Source organism: Lathamus discolor, chromosome Z (assembly GCF_037157495.1).
Source record: "Lathamus discolor isolate bLatDis1 chromosome Z, bLatDis1.hap1, whole genome shotgun sequence".
NCBI lineage: Eukaryota > Metazoa > Chordata > Aves > Psittaciformes > Psittacidae > Lathamus > Lathamus discolor.
Window position 1 is genome coordinate 83978305 of NC_088909.1, and position 18870 is coordinate 83997174.

General features: G+C 35.4%; 1 protein-coding gene across 3 annotated transcripts in view; it reads left to right on the forward strand.

Annotated features, from left to right (window-relative positions):
- Window positions 1-18870, forward strand: part of FCHO2 (FCH and mu domain containing endocytic adaptor 2) — an 89126-nt gene that overhangs the window by 45062 nt on the left and 25194 nt on the right. For 2 of the 3 annotated variants that reach the window (XM_065664118.1, XM_065664120.1), the window contains exons 9-15: window positions 2849-2893; window positions 4676-4748; window positions 8527-8551; window positions 14558-14612; window positions 17082-17260; window positions 17831-17845; window positions 18253-18277. In XM_065664118.1, the coding sequence (XP_065520190.1) occupies window positions 2849-2893; window positions 4676-4748; window positions 8527-8551; window positions 14558-14612; window positions 17082-17260; window positions 17831-17845; window positions 18253-18277 (417 nt within the window). The remainder of the gene's footprint in view (window positions 1-2848; window positions 2894-4675; window positions 4749-8526; window positions 8552-14557; window positions 14613-17081; window positions 17261-17830; window positions 17846-18252; window positions 18278-18870) is intronic. The other variant, XM_065664119.1, reaches the window with a different exon arrangement.

Genomic DNA, 18870 nt, shown 5'->3' on the forward strand with positions numbered 1-18870 from the left:
TGAGGTGGTTGGTGGCAGCCAGCGTGGCTTCACTAAGGGGAAATCCTGCCTGACCAATTTGGTGGCCTTCTATGATGGGGATACAGAACAGATAGAAAGGGCAGAGCAGTTGACGTCATCTACCTGGACTTGTGGAAAGGGTTTGACACTGTCCCACATGCCATCCTTGTTTCTAAATTGGAGAGATATCAATTTGATAGGTGGACCACTCGGTGGATAAAGAACTGGCTGGATGGCTGCACACAAAGAGTTGTGGTCAATGGCTCAATATTCAACCGGAGATCAGTAACAAGTGGTGTCTCTTAGGGCTCAGTGTTGGGATCGATCCTGTTCAACATCTTTATCAGTGACATTGACAGCGGGATTGATGTGCCCTCAGCAAGTCTGTCAATGACACCAAGCTGTGTGGTTCAGTTGATATGCTGGGGGGAAGGAATGTCATCCAGAGGGACCTTGACATGCTTGAGAAATGGGCTGATGCCAGCCTTATGAAGTTTAACCACGCCAAGTGCAAGGTTCCACACCTGGGTTGGAGCAATCCCAGGCACAACTGCAGGTTGGGCAGAGAAGAGATTCAGAGCAGCCCTGTGGAGAAGGACTTGGGGGTGTTGGTTGATGAGAAACTTAACATGAGCCAGCTGAAATGTGTGTTTGCAGCCCAGAAACCCACCATATCCTGGGCTGCATCAAAAGGAGCGTGACCAGCAGGTCAAAGGAGGTGATACTGCCCCTCAACTCTGCTCTCCTGACACCCCACTTGGAGTGCCATGTGTACAGTTCTGGTGCCCTTAATATAAGAAGGACATGGAGCAAGTCCAGAGGAGGGCCACGAGGATGATCAGGGGGCTGGAGCACCTCCCGTATGAAGACAGGCTGAGGAAGTTGGGGCTGTTCAGGCTGGAGAAGAGAAGGCTGCGTGGAGACCTCATAGCAGCCTTCCAGTATCTGAAAGGGGCCTACAAGCATGCTGGAGAGGGACTCAGGGACTATAGCAATAGGACAAGGGGTAATGGGTTTAAACTTAAACGGGGGAAGTTTAGGTGAGATACAAGGAAGAAGTTCTTTTCTGTGAGACTGGTGAAGCACTGAACAGGTTGCCCAAAGTGGTAAATGCTCCACTCCTGGAAGTGTTCAAGGCCAGATTGGGCAGAGCCTTGGGTGACTTGGTCTAGTGTGAGGTGGCCCTGCCAGTGGCAGGGGGGTCGGATCTTGATGATCTTAAGGTTCTTTCCAGTGCTAAGCATTCTATGAATCTATAAGTGCTATGTCACAGTGCTGGCGTGGTAAACTTTGGGTTTTGTTCTGGGGATACTGTTGCAAGCAAATGGGGAAAAATGGTTATTCTTTTAGTGTGGGCTGAAGTAATGGCACCTGCCTGCATGTGCTCTCAGTTTTCTTTGTGTTTGCACAAGTGCTGGTCTGGTTCTGCCATTCCCTGAACAAGGTCGTACAGAAAATAATTTTTTTCTGCAACTTTGCTCCTTAAAATGGCTCATAATGGCTTAAATAAATTCTAGACCTGGGCAGATTGAAGAAGGGTTAGAACTTCACTTTGCAATGACCAGTGACGGTCATCTTCTGTAAACTGTAGTGGAAAGCCATAATAATGCATTTATTTAGATACAGTATTTAACTATTACTCTCTGTTTGTTTGTTCTGTTTAGTAGTCTTAATGATTTTTTTAATTTTTCTGTAATTGAGACAAGGGGGCACAAAATCACAAAATGGCATATATAAACCTTTAGAATCAGTTTTAAGTAATGTGAAGTTTGATGGCTTTGTAACAGAAGCAATGGAAAATTACTGAGGTGCAGGATACATAGAAAAAAACAGAGTGCAGCTGGAGAACATACTGAGAATTCTTGTACAAAATAAATCGTTATAGTTGACATAGTTTTAAGAAAAACAGTCTGGAAGAACAGGACACAGGGATAAGGAGTATCTGGGAACAGCAGGTGTCCAGGATGGGCTGCAGTTAAACTAACTGATAAGTAGGAGGATAGGAGGATTATTATGCTCTGGTGCTAACGAACCAGTTAAACTGGTATGAGCATCTACTGCCTGTGCTTCAAAGGCTGCCAGAAGTGATGAAGATTGTTGGAAGAAGTAAGCGACCCTCAGAGACCACCACCTCAATTCGGTACTCATGCGGGGAACTTTCTGGAAAATGATAATCCATATGTAGCCTCATGAATATGTATGTGTGCCCAGTGGCTATATAAGGACAGCTTGTGTAGCAGTGGGGGAGACACACATTAGGAAGAGCTATCCCCCGTGTCTCCTGGGGCCGCAATAAAGAATACCTGCTTGTCAGCTGGAAAACTTTGTTGGCAAGTTTGTTCCTGGAGTTTTCTCTGAATCATAATCTTCATATTACTGTTTTAAAGATTCTGCACGCCACTTTTAAATGGCTGTGAAGAGGAAACTGAAGAACTGACAATAGAGTTAGCAAAAGTGCGGATCTGAAAATTAGGGCTAGAGCTGTGATTTTTCCATTTTTAATTTTTTTTTATATAGCTCTTGTTCATAAAAAGAAGATAAATTGAAAGCTTTAAACTGATACTATACGATGGATATAAGTTTGAATGAGGACACCAATTAGGTGTTTCGTGTGGTTATAATAACATAGGTAACTGAGTAGTATTTGCACAGTGTGCACTAGTATTTGGGGGTTTCAGTATGAAAGAGTGAAAGTATTTAATGATTTTGCTGTACATGTATGATTTTGCAATCTTTTACCAGTGGCAGGGTAATTGTGCCTTTCAGATACCACCTAAAAATTTATAATTATGTTATCTAATATTTTCAAGAAATATTGATATCTTATCTCCATTGTAATTTCTTTAAGGCCCTGTTGAATTTGAAGAATGTAACACATCCAGTGCTGTTGAAGGTGAGTTGTTGTAGCACAGTTATTTATGTAAGAATGCTGTGGGTAAGGACCTAAAACTGTGGAGTGAAGGGCATTGAGTATTGTTTAAAGTAGAACTTTAAAGTACTCCAGTAGACTAAAAAGCAGTTTTCCTTTTGAGAAACTTCAACAAAAATAAGACTTTATGCTCAATAAGCCTAATGCAAAAGGTCAGGGAATTTGAATGTTTCTTACAGAATATACTTTGGCTAAGACCCTGTCTTTGCAGAGGTTTGGATTTGGTTCACTTATGACTGTATTGTGACTTAATTTACAAGTGTCTAAACATGGCCCAGTCTCTTTCCATTGTTACCATGTTGTTATACCAAGTTTAATGCAGTGTTATGGTCACAGAGCCTTTCTTTCCTGGCATAGCTTATTTTGCTTAGGGATTGTTTTAAGTGGTTAAGAATTGCTCTATATGCGTAAGCTATGTATTTACTTTTGGGACAGAGGAGCTGACAACATAGCTATAGCAGCCGACAACTGTTGTCAACATTGCAGCTTAGATGTAAAATTTTCTTTGACTGAAGCAGAGAGGATGCATTTTCAGAAACTATTTTTGTACTCCATTTGTCATTGTTTTGGGCTACATAAGTCCCAGAAAGAAAATAAATCCCAGACTAGTATTTTAAAATAATTTTAGAAAATTATTTAGACAATATAATATATGGCTGAGTTTAAAAATACCTGTTTTGAGAAGTTTTCAATTATTTAATATCTAAGAGTGTGCTGCATAATGTATTTCTGTAAAGGGGAATATAATTATTTTTATTTTTTAATGATGTGCTTGAATTGTCAAATTCAAGTTGTTAAATTTTTGAAACCAAATTATTTCCACCATTTTGCTCAAAAGCATGCTGTCAGGAGTATCATGCATGAAAATGAAATTGTAGACTAGTTGGATCAGACACTTCCGCTTAGTCATTTTAGTCTGGCAGTCTGCTTTGCTTCAGCAAAAAGATAGGGATAGGCGCAGATGTGAGCTCAACTCTGATGAAATCATTAAAAGTATTTTAACTTTAGTACATTTAACAGGTATCAGAGCAACCTTTTTCTTTTTTTTTTTTTTTTTTTGTACTATAGTTACATGTCCAGTGCTAAAAATGGGGAAGCAATGATAGAGTGGAGGAGGCATGGTTCCAAACTCAGTAAGAGGAGCTAGCCTGTGAGCTGGCTACAGCACTGGGAAATCATGAACTCTCTATCAACTGGAAAGCGAAGAGACGTTCTCTTTCTTTACATGACCAAGACCCTGCTTTTTAAGAAAGACAGGGGCTTGCAGCTGCCATAAACATAACAGGGTGTTGAGCTGTAGTAGCTGTGGGAGACAGGGTTCAGCTTCTGGTCCAAGCAAATAGGCTATTCAGAATTAGCTGGAGCAATAGCTCCTGTTAAGTTTCTGTGGGCAGAGTACCTTTCCTCAAAAGTGGTAGTACAGCAATTTTTTTTTTTTTTTTTTGGTAGGGGTGAAGTGGCAGTCTGCATACCCAACTTGGAGAGTTGGATGTAAAGTGCAAATTAGTTTTATAAGGAGTTATTAATGTGTTGAACCATACTTTAATTTACTTTTTGATGGGTGCTACTTAACAACAAATTGAAATAATATTCCCTTAGTTTGGCTCCATATGTGTATGCACTTTTAGATTTTTCTATCACTTGTGGCAGCATTTAAAATGTGTGCTCTTTGGTATGTATCCATGTTTGATGCTGCTAAATACATACATATCTCTGATATTTAAATCAAAACTGTTTGTTCCATAGGGATAAAACCGCGGAAGAGGAAGCCTTTTGGTTTATCAGGAATAATGAAAAAAGAAAAAGATACTGAATCTGTGTAAGTATATTTCCATCCTGAAGCTTTATCCTGTACTTTACTGTACTAGTAAAAGTATAGGTATAAACATTAGTTGCTGCTTAAAGAAAAAAAAAAGGGGGGGTTTATAGCAGAAGTTTAGAATGCTATAAATGTGAAAACATCAGTTATTAAGATTTTTGTAACAAAGCATTTTAAAGAAATAACATAAATGTATTCACAGTAGTCTGCTCATGTTTCATCCTTTCCTGTGCATAGGTAAGTAGTTCTCCCTTGTTCTACAGATGTACAGTATAGATATACAGTATAGATGTACAGATGAACAGTGTGGATAATGTGATCCTCATGTGTGCTCCTAATAAAATAATAACTCCATACATGGAAAAAGTGCTGGAAGCCTGTGTTTTCAGAATTGAAGCTTCAGTTATTCTTTTATTAGAAAAAACTTTTGTGTACAGTATTGAAGGACAGAAAAATAACTTCAATGGTTTTTCAGTACTTCATGCGCACACTTATTTTTGAAAGGCCGTCTCTCTAAGGGATGTTCCAGCTATACCCTTTGCCATATTCATTGCATGTGCTCAGCCTCCCATGAGTTAAACCTCTCCAAAAAGTGACTTTGAATCAAAGTTCTTACAAGATGGACTTATTGCGGTCTGTGTATTAGTAGTTGTGACCATTATGTTCCAATGCATTTTTTTCGCAATTTCTAGATGTGTTATCTCAATAGAAGCATTTGATTTAACAGAAAAACAGCCTACAATTTCACAAACTTAGCAATACAGAAATATTCTGGGAGGCAATATCTGCATACATACTTCTTAAAATTACTTTAAAAAAATCTGTTACCAGTTTTATTTTCTAATATATTGCTGAAAAAATAATGACCTAAGAACTGCAAGTGCTAATTATTTGCACATACAAAATGCCTCGTAGCTGTTTTTCTTTTAATGTTTAATTTTGAGAGTGATACACTTCTAAACCATGCTTTTTCTTCTCGGTTATGATGCATTTAGGGCTCCAAGCTATTGGATTTTTTTAAGTAATTCCTCTCTATTTCTGCCCTTTCTGTGATTTAGTCTTTCCCCCAGCCTCTCTTCTGTACTTCATTAAGCTGGAGTAATTGGTGAGAGAAGAGTTGTATATAGTGTGATTTTGATCAGCAGTAATATGAGAATACTATTTTGTTACAAAGAATTCTTTTTTCTGATGAATGTTTAATTTAAAAAAATATTATACATATTTTAAGACATTCATGTTTTAAACAGCTTTAGTGCTCTTTCTTAAAGTAAGTAAGTCTCTCTGGAAAGTTACTTACTTTTTCTGTGATGCTAAACAGCTGTAGTATCAAATAGCAAAAACATACCTTTGATCATTTACCTTTTGTGTATTTTACTTAGTAAATTGCAAAGGAGTAATTTTGATAGTATTGAGTACTATTATATGGATGAATTCTGTAGCTGTCAGCTTTTCTTCAGTGAAATAATTGAGTTGCCACCATATGGGTTATTACTCAGGATAATCTCATGTCATGTATGCTATAAGCCTTTTTGCAAACCAGGCATCTCTTTCATCCCAGATCTATGACTCAATATATCCTTACTCGAGAGATCGTGTTCTTCTTTGACCTGTAACACAAAGAAAATTTTGTTATGCATTGAGGGTGAAAACTGGCTTCTACTCAATGTAAAATAGTTTCTATCTTTATATGCTCATCTATTGTAGTATCTGAATGCTTTTCTAAAATACATTTACAATTCTAAAATACATTTACAAATACATTTTACTTAACATTGAAAGATAGTATTACTGTTTCTCCTCCAAAAATTTTGGGTTTTGGGGCACTATGATGTTATCAGAAAATGTAAATCAGCTCAGATACTCTCAAATAGGAAAAGAATTTGCCTTGCTTTCAAAAAGTTGGACTGAAATTTGATTTATACTATTTTGTTTATATACATACAAACAATACAAAAATTAGTAGATTCTTAGATCAAAAAGAAGGAAGTATGACAGCATGATATTTACCTGAGACATTGGTCATTGGTGGTGAGACATTTGAACAGATTGCCCAGAGGGAAAATGAGGTTTTAAGTAACACATGCCACAGGGTTTTGTAAAGATTCTTGCATTAATCCATAACTTGTGAATGAACTAAAACATCACAAAGAAACAACAGGGGATTCATTATGTTGCTGAAATGTTACTGTGTCCTAAAATGCATGACCTGTTTTTTCAATCTTAAAAGAAAGATCATACATCTAGTGGTGTAAAAGCACATCTGTCTAATACCTGATGTCCTCATTCTCCATTTCACCAGCATCTGTGGTCTATTGAATTTTCCTTCGTATCTCAAGAATGGATTCTGGGAGGTTCTGTTGGTGCTCCTCTGTATGATACTAGATCTGCCATTACTTTTTGAGATCTGTTAGCTCGCTAATTTTGAAAATTCTCATTATGGGTTAAATTACTTCCATTGTAGTTTGCCTCACATCTTTCAAATTTCTTAACCTTTATGGACTTCAGACTGTCTTCAGACTGTCTGCATACAGACACTTTTTTAAACCACGTCAGGAAATCAGTTTGTTACTGTTTGCGAGAAGTCTAATACTTCTCTTGGAGCTGTGAATTCAGTTTAGCCAGCAGAGGGAGGTAAGATGTAAGTCAGTTACAAACTTTGTGACATACATTTTCTTTTGTGTGAGGCCTTTTAGAGGATATGGGATCCTTCACCTCACTGTCAGTTTCTTAACAGGCAATACTGAATTCATATTAATGCTGCCATAATAGCAAGTTTTCATATTTTTTTAAAATGACACTGGAGTTTTTACATTTAACTTGCTTAGGCTTTCAGAGAAGATGATTTAAAGTATATTTGGGGGGAGAGGTGTCCCCTCTTCTCTATAAGTAGGTTTTGTTGTATAAAGTCGCTGTTGTTCAGTTACACTGACATTTCTGACTTTGTCAGGTTGCAAATTAGAGGACTTGTATGTTACTCAATATTCCCACATTCTAGAAGTGTAATTGCTTCTGCTTTTTGCAGACATTGGGGAGAATCAGTGTCATTTGTTTGGGGGTTTTTTTGTTTTTTTTAAATACTGCTGCTAAAATCAAAGTTATAGTGGAAAAATATAATACTTCTGAGTAATGTGCTTGTAATCACTGCCTTTCAGCTGTCAACATTTTTGTTTGTTTTTAAAAGTGCTTATTAGGAGGGTACTATTACTGTTTTTTTCATTATCTTCTAGTGCTTAACTGCAACTGTGCTTGACAAACATAGACTAAGAATGAAATTCCAAAAAAGGGAAGCTTTGAATTCCTCTAAGAATAGTCATAATTTCTTTGGGAACTGGTTATTGCCCAGAATGTTTTGCAGCTGCATGTGGACCATTTCATTAGGTTTGGTGACTTCTACTTAATGTTGCACATCAGCCACAGAGTTAATATATATTGATTTAGAATACAGTGGTGCACTCCTGGCTTTGCTTGGTTGGAGTCTTTTAAGTTGGGTTGGTTTTTTTTTCACTGTGACATGAGCTTGATTTTTTCACCATTTCTTTTTTCTTCGGCAGTGTTTTGAGCATAAACTTTCAGCTTTTATTTAAATCTCACTCAGTTAAATGTGGATTATTTATAGTGAAAATATTCACAGACTCTGACAGGCAAAACAGTCAATTTCAAATTAATTGAAAATATTAAAGGAAGTACCAGAACTGTATGAATAAAATAATTTGCGCATTTTATAATTGTATATTTTCCTTTTTTTTTTTTTTGTTTTTTTTGTTTGTTTGTTTCCTAGGGAGTGTCCAGATGCAGACTCAGTTGTAAGTAGACTTATTTCCAAAGCAAATGCATATGCTAATATTATCAAGTATGGCAATCTGATTAAACTTATGTACTGTCCCTGCAATGCATTATTTATCTGATAGAGGATTTATTGTTTTGATAACATAGCTGAAGTGTTCATTTTGCTCAGAACATAAGCTTTAGCAGTATATACAAACGTGTCAGTAATATACGTATCCTTCCTAAGATTTTAGGTTTTAAACAACGTGTTTTTACTACAAGTACTTGCTACTTCATTTTCCAAGTTAATGGTTGGCTAATAGGTTCTAAACGAAAAAAAGGTTCCGTTTATTGTGCACCTAAATTTGCGCCATGATATTCCTTTGCTTACTACTGTTTCCTTTGAGAAATCCGTCTAACATCAATAGAGTTCTGCTTTATCACTGGAAATAAGAGTATAGGAATATACTTTTTAAAATATGGCTTTAAATGCAGTATTTCTAGATGCACTTCATTAATGGCCTGGTTTTCCTTGCTGTCAGTTTGACCTGTGATACATCTTACAATTTTATTTATTAAGTTAAAATAAATGACAGCTGCAAATTAAATTGGGATGCTAATACTTTCTTAACTGAGCCTTTTCTTTTTATTTAAACCTGTATGTTGTCTTAAATTAAACCTAGCTATAGGAAGATTGCATCTACCTATAGCTATATTAGTTAATTATTTGTAGAATAATTTCATTGACTTTCTGTAGACTGTTTTTCAGTTCTCTTATTTAGATGCCAATAATATTAAACAATATAAGTTTTCATGTTCACTTATTGTGTGAATTTTCTTCTTTGCATTTAGTATCTGGGAGTTTCAATACCTAATATTAAAATTTCTTTTGAGAAGCATGGTTTGAATAATCTAGTAGAACCATTCTTCAAAATAAGGAAAATTAAGTTTTGCCACATAGTAGAGCTACGTGTGTAAGAACAGCCTGTAAACGTCATCAGGAGAGTTATTTTATCTTGTGCAGAGTCATCTTGACTTAGAGCAAATTTCTTTTCTTGGGTGTATTTAAGGCAAAGTAACTTTAGAATTAGCCCTGTAATTATCAGGCTTTTCATGGAAATAATGTCTTTTGACAGTTCAGGTTGAATCACTGGAGTGAACCACAACTGAGTTTGGCTTGCAATGTTTATTTTCCTCTTTGCTTATTTTGGTCTCTACATTTTGTAAAAATAATTAGTTAAAAAAAATTGACTGTAAATGTGTTTGACATTCTTTCTGGCTGCATGGGGCACACCATATGATCTTCTAAGTTAATTGTTCTGCCTAGATGTAATTTATATTTTGTTAAAAAAAAAAAACTTGCATAGTGTTCAGCAACAAAATTAATACTTTTATTGTATTTTTTTTTATGACAAATTTTTTATGACTGCATTTAAACTTAAAATTTGGTCTATCATTTCTTCTTGCTTTTTTGCAAGTATTATTCTGAACGGTACAATGCTTTTAATAGCAGAAGCCATTACTGTTATTCTTGTGAAAAAACTATGTAGCATGCCATAAATGAGATTCATTTCAACCCTTACAAACAAGCACCCCAGAGTGCTCTATATTTTAAATTTGGTGTCCTCTTTTGGAAGATCCTCTTTCAAATGCTTTTCATTTGTGTGTTATTTTGAGACTTCCTTTCTCTTTAATTTTCCAAACTTCATCTAAATACTTATAGACATCTATATTGTTATTTCTGATAATTTGTTTTGTATGAATCTTTCCAATAAATTACACATTTCAGGAAATTAAACTTAGAAAATTGTTACAAAAAAAATTGAAAGCAGTTATCTTCTGTGATTGATTGATTGATTGATAGAAAATTATGAGGACCAGCTGTTAGAAAATGCAGGTTGTTTAAAGTTGCTATGATTTTCACCAGCTTTGGTCACTCACAGAAAATCTGTCTGGCTTTTGTATTATTAAAATCATATTTTTTTTAAAGGTGGCTTTTGTTTATTTGTCAAGAATTCTAATTGTGTGAAAGGAATGTAAAAGATAACCATTCTAGAATTATTTATAATGATAAGCACTGAGGTAAATATTGAAATTTTAGAATTTAGGGATCCGATAAGAACTGGGTTCAATACTTTCATCTACCAGTTCTACATAATATTATGGATCTTTGAACATGCAGTGTGTAGTCAGTATCGTTAGGGCCTTCTCACTAGTCCAAAATGTATAATGCAATGTGTTCAAACTCGTATTCTCTGTTTCCAGAAAACAAAACAATGAGATGGCCCTAAAAAATGTCTTTTGTACCAAAATGGAAGTTCTCAAATGATTTGTGGCAAGCCATGCGCTTATGCTTATCATTTCTGTAACTGCCAGATTGTATACATTGAAAAATGTAATGCATTTGAATCAATTGTTAGTACCTGTCAAATTCTGTAACTGCTGTAAGGGGTTTTTATGTGTAGGAATGCAGCTGTGAACTGAGAACTGGTATTTGTTAAAAAGGTTAACCACTTCAATAAGCAGTCGCTGTTTAAATATAGATGACAGTATGTCTTAAGTTTTAAAATTCCTGTGTTGCTGTATGTCAATCTACACATGTAATGTCGATTAAACGAAGCCTTCATAATTAAGATAAGTAGAAAGTTAACTGTGTGTACACTAGAAAAAAGTAGCAACTGAAGTCTAGCTTAGTGTGTTTATTACCTAGAAAGCTTTTCTAAAGGCAGAACCCACTCTTGTTTCCCATGGGTGTGCCCTGTCTCTATGGCCCATAGGAACATAAGAGCTCTAGCAGAAACTTTTTCTCTCAGGAAGCATTTACAAGGTTCCTCTTATGTCCAGTAAGATCTGGATTTGGATTGCAACCCTTACCTTGGCTGGGATTCTTTTAGATCTGCTGACTTAAAAGATGCACTGCTATACACAGCATAGTATATAATTCTGTAACTGTAGGAGTTTGGAGAAGGGAGTAAGAATTAGTCAAATAAATGTAAATGCCTTCATTAACAACAGATTCATGAATATGTCTCTCAAAACGGTAAGTCCTCTGTCATTGTTACAAAGTGTAAATTAGTAAAGAAAATTCTGATGTTTCAGAAAACAGAACCAGTAATCAGTTCACCTGTTCAAAATATTGAAAACATTATTCTAAAATTACTACTTAACCTGTAACATTTTGGGGTACCTTTTTGCTTGCCTTTGAGACAATCTATCTTTGTCAATACAAAGGTAAATTCAGTATCTCTTCCAGACTATTCTTCTGTTGGTTTACACAAAAATATAAATTGATGAAAGCAGAAGGTGTTTTAAGAGTTATTATAAATTGATAAAAAATCAATCTGAATCATTGACAAAAGTGGAAATACAAAGGATGATTTCTGACTCTGTATACACTCTGTAGTCAGATGTTCTAAATTACATCTATTTAAACTTTAGAAATGGGGGGGAAGTATAAATTTAGTATAAATTAGAATAAATTTCTGCACCTTGTTAGAAAAAAAGCCTGCTGAAAAAAAAAAAAAAAAAGCAAGGAATTTTTCAGTTTCTGTGTTCTTAACTTCAGCTGTAAAGCATCCATCCCTGTTAACATGTACACAACTTTGACTTTTAGTCTGAATTTATGAATACCGGCTACATGGTAAATTGTTATTGCTGTGGAATAGATGAGTCAAATATCTTTTCGAGATCAGAAATAATTAACATTAAAATATTAAGAAATAAACCTAGTATTTTAAGAACTTTGAGATTTTAGTACTTTCTAAGTATTCCCTTTACTCAAGAGATTAGTTAGTAAATTAAAATAATGCAATGAAAATAACTTCTGCAAAGTTCTTTCACAATTTTATGTCAAAATAGTCAAATTTTCCATCTATGTTGTGCATGCTGTGTGTGCCCAGTAATAATATCCTTTACATATATGGCCCAACTGGAGGAAAAACTAAATGTTGTATATTTAAAGATTTTTGTTGGTTTTCAGTTCATCTTAACCATGAATGATCCTGATCTATTTAAAATTGCCCAGTATGACAATTAAAATAATTTCAGAATTCGGAAGTTACAGTATTGCAGGAAAATGTACCTACCCTCTAGCTATGTTTTTGTTCTGTTTACTTTGATGTCAAGTTTCATTAGTGTTTTTTGGTCTATAAACAAGGTCAGCCTGAGGTCAAGCATAGCTAAGAACTCTGATTTGAGCAAGTAGAGCTAAGATACTGGACCTTGTGATCCTACTCTTATGACTTTTTTTTTTAATAACTATGCAGTCCAGATCTTACAACTATTTCAGGAAACTATTTCAGGAAATGTTCCATATTTTAAGGTTTGCGCTAAAAAATCAGATTTGGCCTTAGTCTGGTGCACTATTTAGTAGCGTACAGTATTACATCTCCTGTACAGGATTGTATTTCTTACTCTTTTTACTAAAATATTTGTTTAAATTCATTCTATTTAATTCACTAAAATATCAGACATCTCATTTATGATATTTGCAAAGGCAATAGAGGGAAAACTACCTTTTTTGTTTATATTTTCCTCTGTAATTCAAAAGCTCTTCAAAGTGACTATCTCTTTAAATTTGGTTTCATATTTCAGCTGAAGTGGTTCCTTTCTAGTCCACTTGAAGTCTCCAGTGTAAGCTGTTGTATCTTGTACCCCCAGCACAAGAGGGATGTATACCTGCTCAAGTGAGTCCAGAGGAGGGCCATGAGGATGCTCCAAGGCTGGAGCACCTCTCCTATGAAGACAGGCTGTGAGAGTTGGACTTACTCAGCCTGGAGAAGAGAAGGCTTCGAGGAGACCTTAGAGCAGTCTTTCAGTACCTAAAGGGGGCCTACAAGGAATCTGGAGAGGGACTTTTTACAAGCACATATAGCGACAGGACAATGGGGAATGGCTTTAAACTGCAAGAAGGTAGATCTAGATTAGACATTAGGAAAAAATTCTTTACTATGAGGTGAGACACTGACACAGGTTGCCCAGAGAAGTTGTGGCTGCCCCATTCCTGGAAGTGGTTAAGGCCAGGTTGGATGGATCTTTGAGCAGCCAGGTCTAGAGAAAGGTGTCCTTGCCTGTGGCAGGGGTTGGAACTGAATGATCTTTAAAGTCCCTTCCAACCCAAACCATTCTATGATCTTGTGCCTTGTAACAGCAAAGTATACTTTGGCCATACTGTATATATAATCTCTATTAGCCAAACTACTTCCCAGTACCTACATTCTAGAACAAGAAACTGATTGGTACACTAAAACAAATCACTTTTTTATATGAATCTTGTAACTTTTATGAGAAACTTGTAACTGGTGAAATCGCTGCATTTTTCAGCCACTTGTGAATTTTTGTAATAAACTTACAGAGGCATCTGAGCAGTTCGTATGGACTAACTCTGAATACACAGTAATATGTGGGCTTTTCTGTCTTTATTAGCTTAGAAAATCCAGGATGGGTGTAGGAGATATGTAAAGCAAAACTTTAGAATCCAATTTTGAGCACTTGCATATAAGTTTCATCCATGCCTTTTAATTACTGTGGATACAGTGCTTGCTGTCTTTTCAAGAGGGGGGGAAGTTGCAACCTGTATAATCTGGAATGCTTTTACTCACATATTAAAGTGTTGACTAGTATTTAGAAAAGGTTTTGCTCCTGCATTATCAGAGACTAAAGTAACTTAGCTAAGAGAAGTCAAAGTAGAAACTGGGAAAATATTTGGTGCAAGAGAACTGGAGGCTTATTTAACACTCGGTAGTAAAGCTAAAATGTTTCTGTTGGTTTCTGTTCATGGAATGCCAGTACAAGCAGATACATTCAAACTTGCCAGTTTTTATGGTAGATTCGGAGGTTGTTTTGTTCTATTCCTGTGACACTACTTTTGAACTACTGATCATTATTTGAAATAACTATAATGAATGGTTAAGAACAATTACTTCAATGAGTTGTTGTAATAAAATTTTAGTTTACCGATTATATAAAGTTCAATCTGATGTAAGAACAAAATGAAAAGTTTTTTAGTTATTTGTCAAGATAATATTTTCTGTTGTTGTTTTTAGAACATTCCTGATGTAGATGATGAAGGATACAGCATTAAACCAGAAGCAACCCACGATATCCTTTTTACTATTACTGCGCTAAGTTATTTGATGTTATTGCAATTGTTTGGAGACAGGAAGTACTGACTAAAGTATTAAGTAAAGGAAGATGAATGACACTCATGCTTATGTTCCAACATAAGAAATTTTCATAGCTTTTGTAAAATGTACAAAATTTCGGTTTTCTTGGATTTTGTGTGTATGCAGATGTTAAATATTAGATAGCTGCCTTGGGAACTTTAAGAGAATGGCTTTTGTATGACAGTAGGAAAAAAAAAAAAAAGGAACAGAAGTTTTAAGGTGACTGTGAAAATCTTTCTCCCTGAAAAGTTCTCTGACAGTTTGTAAAGTAAAGATTGTAAGCTTTTTTTAAGTAGAGTGGTTATCTGTTCTATACCTGCACCCTCCCACTTCTTTATAACACCATTAAAAAGACTGGGAGCTCCAGCAGTCTACAAATAAAATTTCTTTTGCTTAATAAAGTAATTACACCACATGCTGTTTTTAATTGGTGCTTCTAGCTTTTATTATTTTTTTATTAATGGCTTTGATATGCAGAATAGATTTTTCTTATGAGTCATTATTTATGGAGGCTCATGATTCTTCTTTGCTCTTCCTTCAAAGGAAAAAATTCTTTGTCTTCTTCTTTTTTCCTCCCATCAGAAACAGAGAGAAGCCCTACCTAAAAGCTGGGAATAATTTCTGTAGATCTAAGCAAGCCTAATATATTAGTAAGATAGCTCATCTTTGAAAACCCATTCACTGAATTCTCTGGGTACTGCAAATAAAAGGTAAACTTACGCTTTGCAATTACCGTAAATTTTGAAAACTTTTAAGCAGTAAACAGCACCTTGAAGTGAACAAGTCCATCATCATAGCTTCTCTGTTTTCATCAGCTTTGCAGAATATGCCTCTACTGCCCCCAGTAAAGATACCTGTACCAATAAGAGCAGCTCCTTTTTACAAAATTGATATAAAAGTGACAGACTTTTACCCAGTTCTGAGAGGGGCATTATTTCATGCTTTGCATATACTTAGGAAAGGGAGAGAGGAGTGAGTAAAATTCATGCTTTGTAAATTATTGATCTAGGCATCCTTTTCTAATTATACGTTCTGTTGTGAAACAGTAGAAAAGGCGATACACTCAGTGAAAAAGCCTAGTGATTTGCAATCCCTGTCAGCCAGGTACTTCGGTTTCTGAAAATCTTTACCAGATTCAGGAATTCATCAATTCTCTTCCTCTTTTTTTCCCCTCGGCTTCCAAGAGTGAATATTTGTTCTATTGATTGGAATTCTTCAGATTATTTATTGGAGGAAATTATTCAACCATAATGGAAGTTAGTCTTAGTAAGTCTTAAGTGTTAGAAAAGCATTTTACAAGAGCTGCCTGATTCATAGGAAATAAATCTTGAAACTTGGTGATAACTTCCAAGACCAGAAATGTTTTGATGAAATGAAAACTGACTTGTCTTTGGAGCTTACTTTTCTAGGTATGATCCATTTTGGGAGACGGATAAGCTGTAAGATGAAGACATTTGACTTCAGTGACTCTTTCAGTTAAAATGGATTTGGAATGTCTTTAGGGTTCAGGTTTAATTTTTGTCAGGGAATAGTTTGAAGATATTTAATTCAAATGGCTGGTATATTTCCAAGTGAAAATAGCAGAAGCAAGTTTTAGAATGTGTGTGCATCTCCTAGGTGATACAAAACTTCTAAGTAGAGGAAAATTTTCAAATTCTTTTTTGTCAAAACAACTGTGTCTTTTAAGACTTAGCATAGGTCTTTCAGAGCTTTTCTTCAGTGCAGCTCTTGTGCATATAAAGAACTAAGGCTAAATTCATCTGCATATTTTGATTATTTTGAGGGCTGAGTTATCTCAGTTCTTTTTTTTCAAAGGCGACAAAGATGACAGTTTTAAGCAACTGACATTCAGTTTGCTCTGCAGCCTTCTGTGTAACTGGCGTCCTTTCTTGCAGAACTTTTAGTGTCAGTTTACAAAAGGGGCAAGTAATATTGGGTGCCACTCCTTCCTCTGTTGTTAATGCTTTGTACAGGTACCGTGAGCATTCACTGCTAACTGAAAGGGCTGGGACTTTCCTTCACATGGTTTAAAAGGATTCCTGCATTTTTCATACGTGTGTTAGAATCCCTGGTTTTGTCTTAAAAGTCATAAATTTAACATGAAGAACTGCTGCTACTGTAGTATCTTTAATTTATACTGATGCCTTCAAATATGCCGATGTTCAGTTTTGAGCATAGTTACTTTTTAGAACAGAATATCATTATGAAGTTGAATGAAAATTTTAACTCTGAGTTGTGAATTTTGGACAATGGATGTATTTGAAGTGTCTGTATAACCACAGAAAGAGGTTAGGCAGCGTTATTTATCTGTGGTGTTGACATCATATGAGCATTTTGTTGAGTGTAATTATGAAATGGATTAAGCAGGTGAACTTGAAGTATTTCTACCTTAACTGAGAAAAACATTCCAAAGAGAACCATTTCTATTCAAGCAGCGATTCTGATTCTGAAGATGATGAACCCAGAAGGTTCCATGTAGAAATAAAACCTGTCCAGCCAAATAATAGCTCTCAATATACTGTGCCTTCCTTGGATGAATTAAAAGTATCTATAGGGAACATCACTCTTTCTCCAGCAATATCTGTAAGTTGCTTTTTTCCTGGTATTTTTAATGTGCAGAAAAGTGGTAAAGAGTCTGTAGTGTAAGCGTATGTCTTACTGTTCAAAATTTATTCTAGGTTCAAGTTCAATGATTCTGTTTTTCTTGTGTACTAGGTCATCTTTGGTATGCTTTATTGCAGTGCAACATTAAGTAATTCTCCCTTCTCAGATTTTAACTTTCCTTTGAGTCTTGGGTGTGCTCAGTCCTTGTCTTTCTGCTGTTGCCACCCCAAGACATTTGACTACATTGTGGAGTTAGCTGAGCATACTTTTAACATAATCGACTTATTAGTATTCAATAATATACAGAACTTTAAAACAGATCATATAATAGAGATGCATGTAACATTTACAGTGCAGTTTTATTGATGTATTCTGCCAATGCACAGAATTATTACACTTTATATCATGAGATGGTATTACAAGTAAATAGTAGTAAAGTATGGTAGTGCAATGTTCAGATCAAAATAAGAATGGTTCTGATATTAAGAAAATATTTTGCATAATATATGAAAATAATATTTTATTTTTTTTTCCCTCACATTTTGAAAGCAGAGACACAGTCCTGTAAGTACAGAATGGCTCTTTATTCACATTTTTAGATTAAACCCAAGTAGGTGTAGTATGTGAGGGGAGTCACTGGGAGAACCTTAGGAATGTTTCTTTTCATATATACCATGTGATATATAAGCTGTTTAATTTTACTGTCCCAGCCTGTGAAGGGATTTAGTAATACAGCTCCCTTTGTCAGCTCCCCAGTGTTCATTCCTGCCTTGCCTTACTGGTGTGGCAGGTGTGCACTGGTGGCTCTGTCTTGACTTGTATTCTGATCTTCTGCAAGCTGAGAATGTTTTGCCTGGCACTGGAAGCAAAGTGTCTCATAGAAAGTTAGTGGAAATAAGAACCCTGGGACTATAGAGCATTTGATTTGACAGTAAAAGAATTTATTCCTTATTTATTTTTTCCTGTTTCAGGCACAAATGAGTCAAAATATATCCAGTAAGTATGAATCTTTAACTTTTAGTCTATTTATGTTAGTTTTTTAACATAACATCAAAATAGATTTTTTTTTAATTGTTGAAGAAATAAACTTCTTAAGTATCTATATACTAAAAAAAAAAAAGTGTCTTGTCAGTTCTAGGTATCTGTTCTTTTTCAATATACTTGGGTGTTCCCTGTTCTGATAAACAGATGAGTTTGGCTGTAACAGTGATAGGGAACGTATCCAAGAGCCAAAGGGAGGACTCCGTGGAAAAGGCTACTGTGGAAGTTCTTAAAACCCTTCTACCCACTCAAGTTTAGTGTGATCCAAAAACTAGCAAAGCACACTCTCTCTGTTTTATAGTCAAACACATAAAAGGTGGCCCTGCAGATAGAGGACAGAGCATTAGTCCTATGCTGTAGGGTTTCTTCCAGTGGGAAATCAAGCCAGATTTGCTGAAGAATTGTATTGAAGTAAGCAGTATAATTCAAGGAAGAAATTTCAAGTGAAAAACACTTCCTCCAGAAATGCATTGCTTTGTGTAGTCCTCTCTTGCTGGAATGTGTTTCAGGACTACCTGAATTTATATTACCAAAAAAAAAAAAAGCAT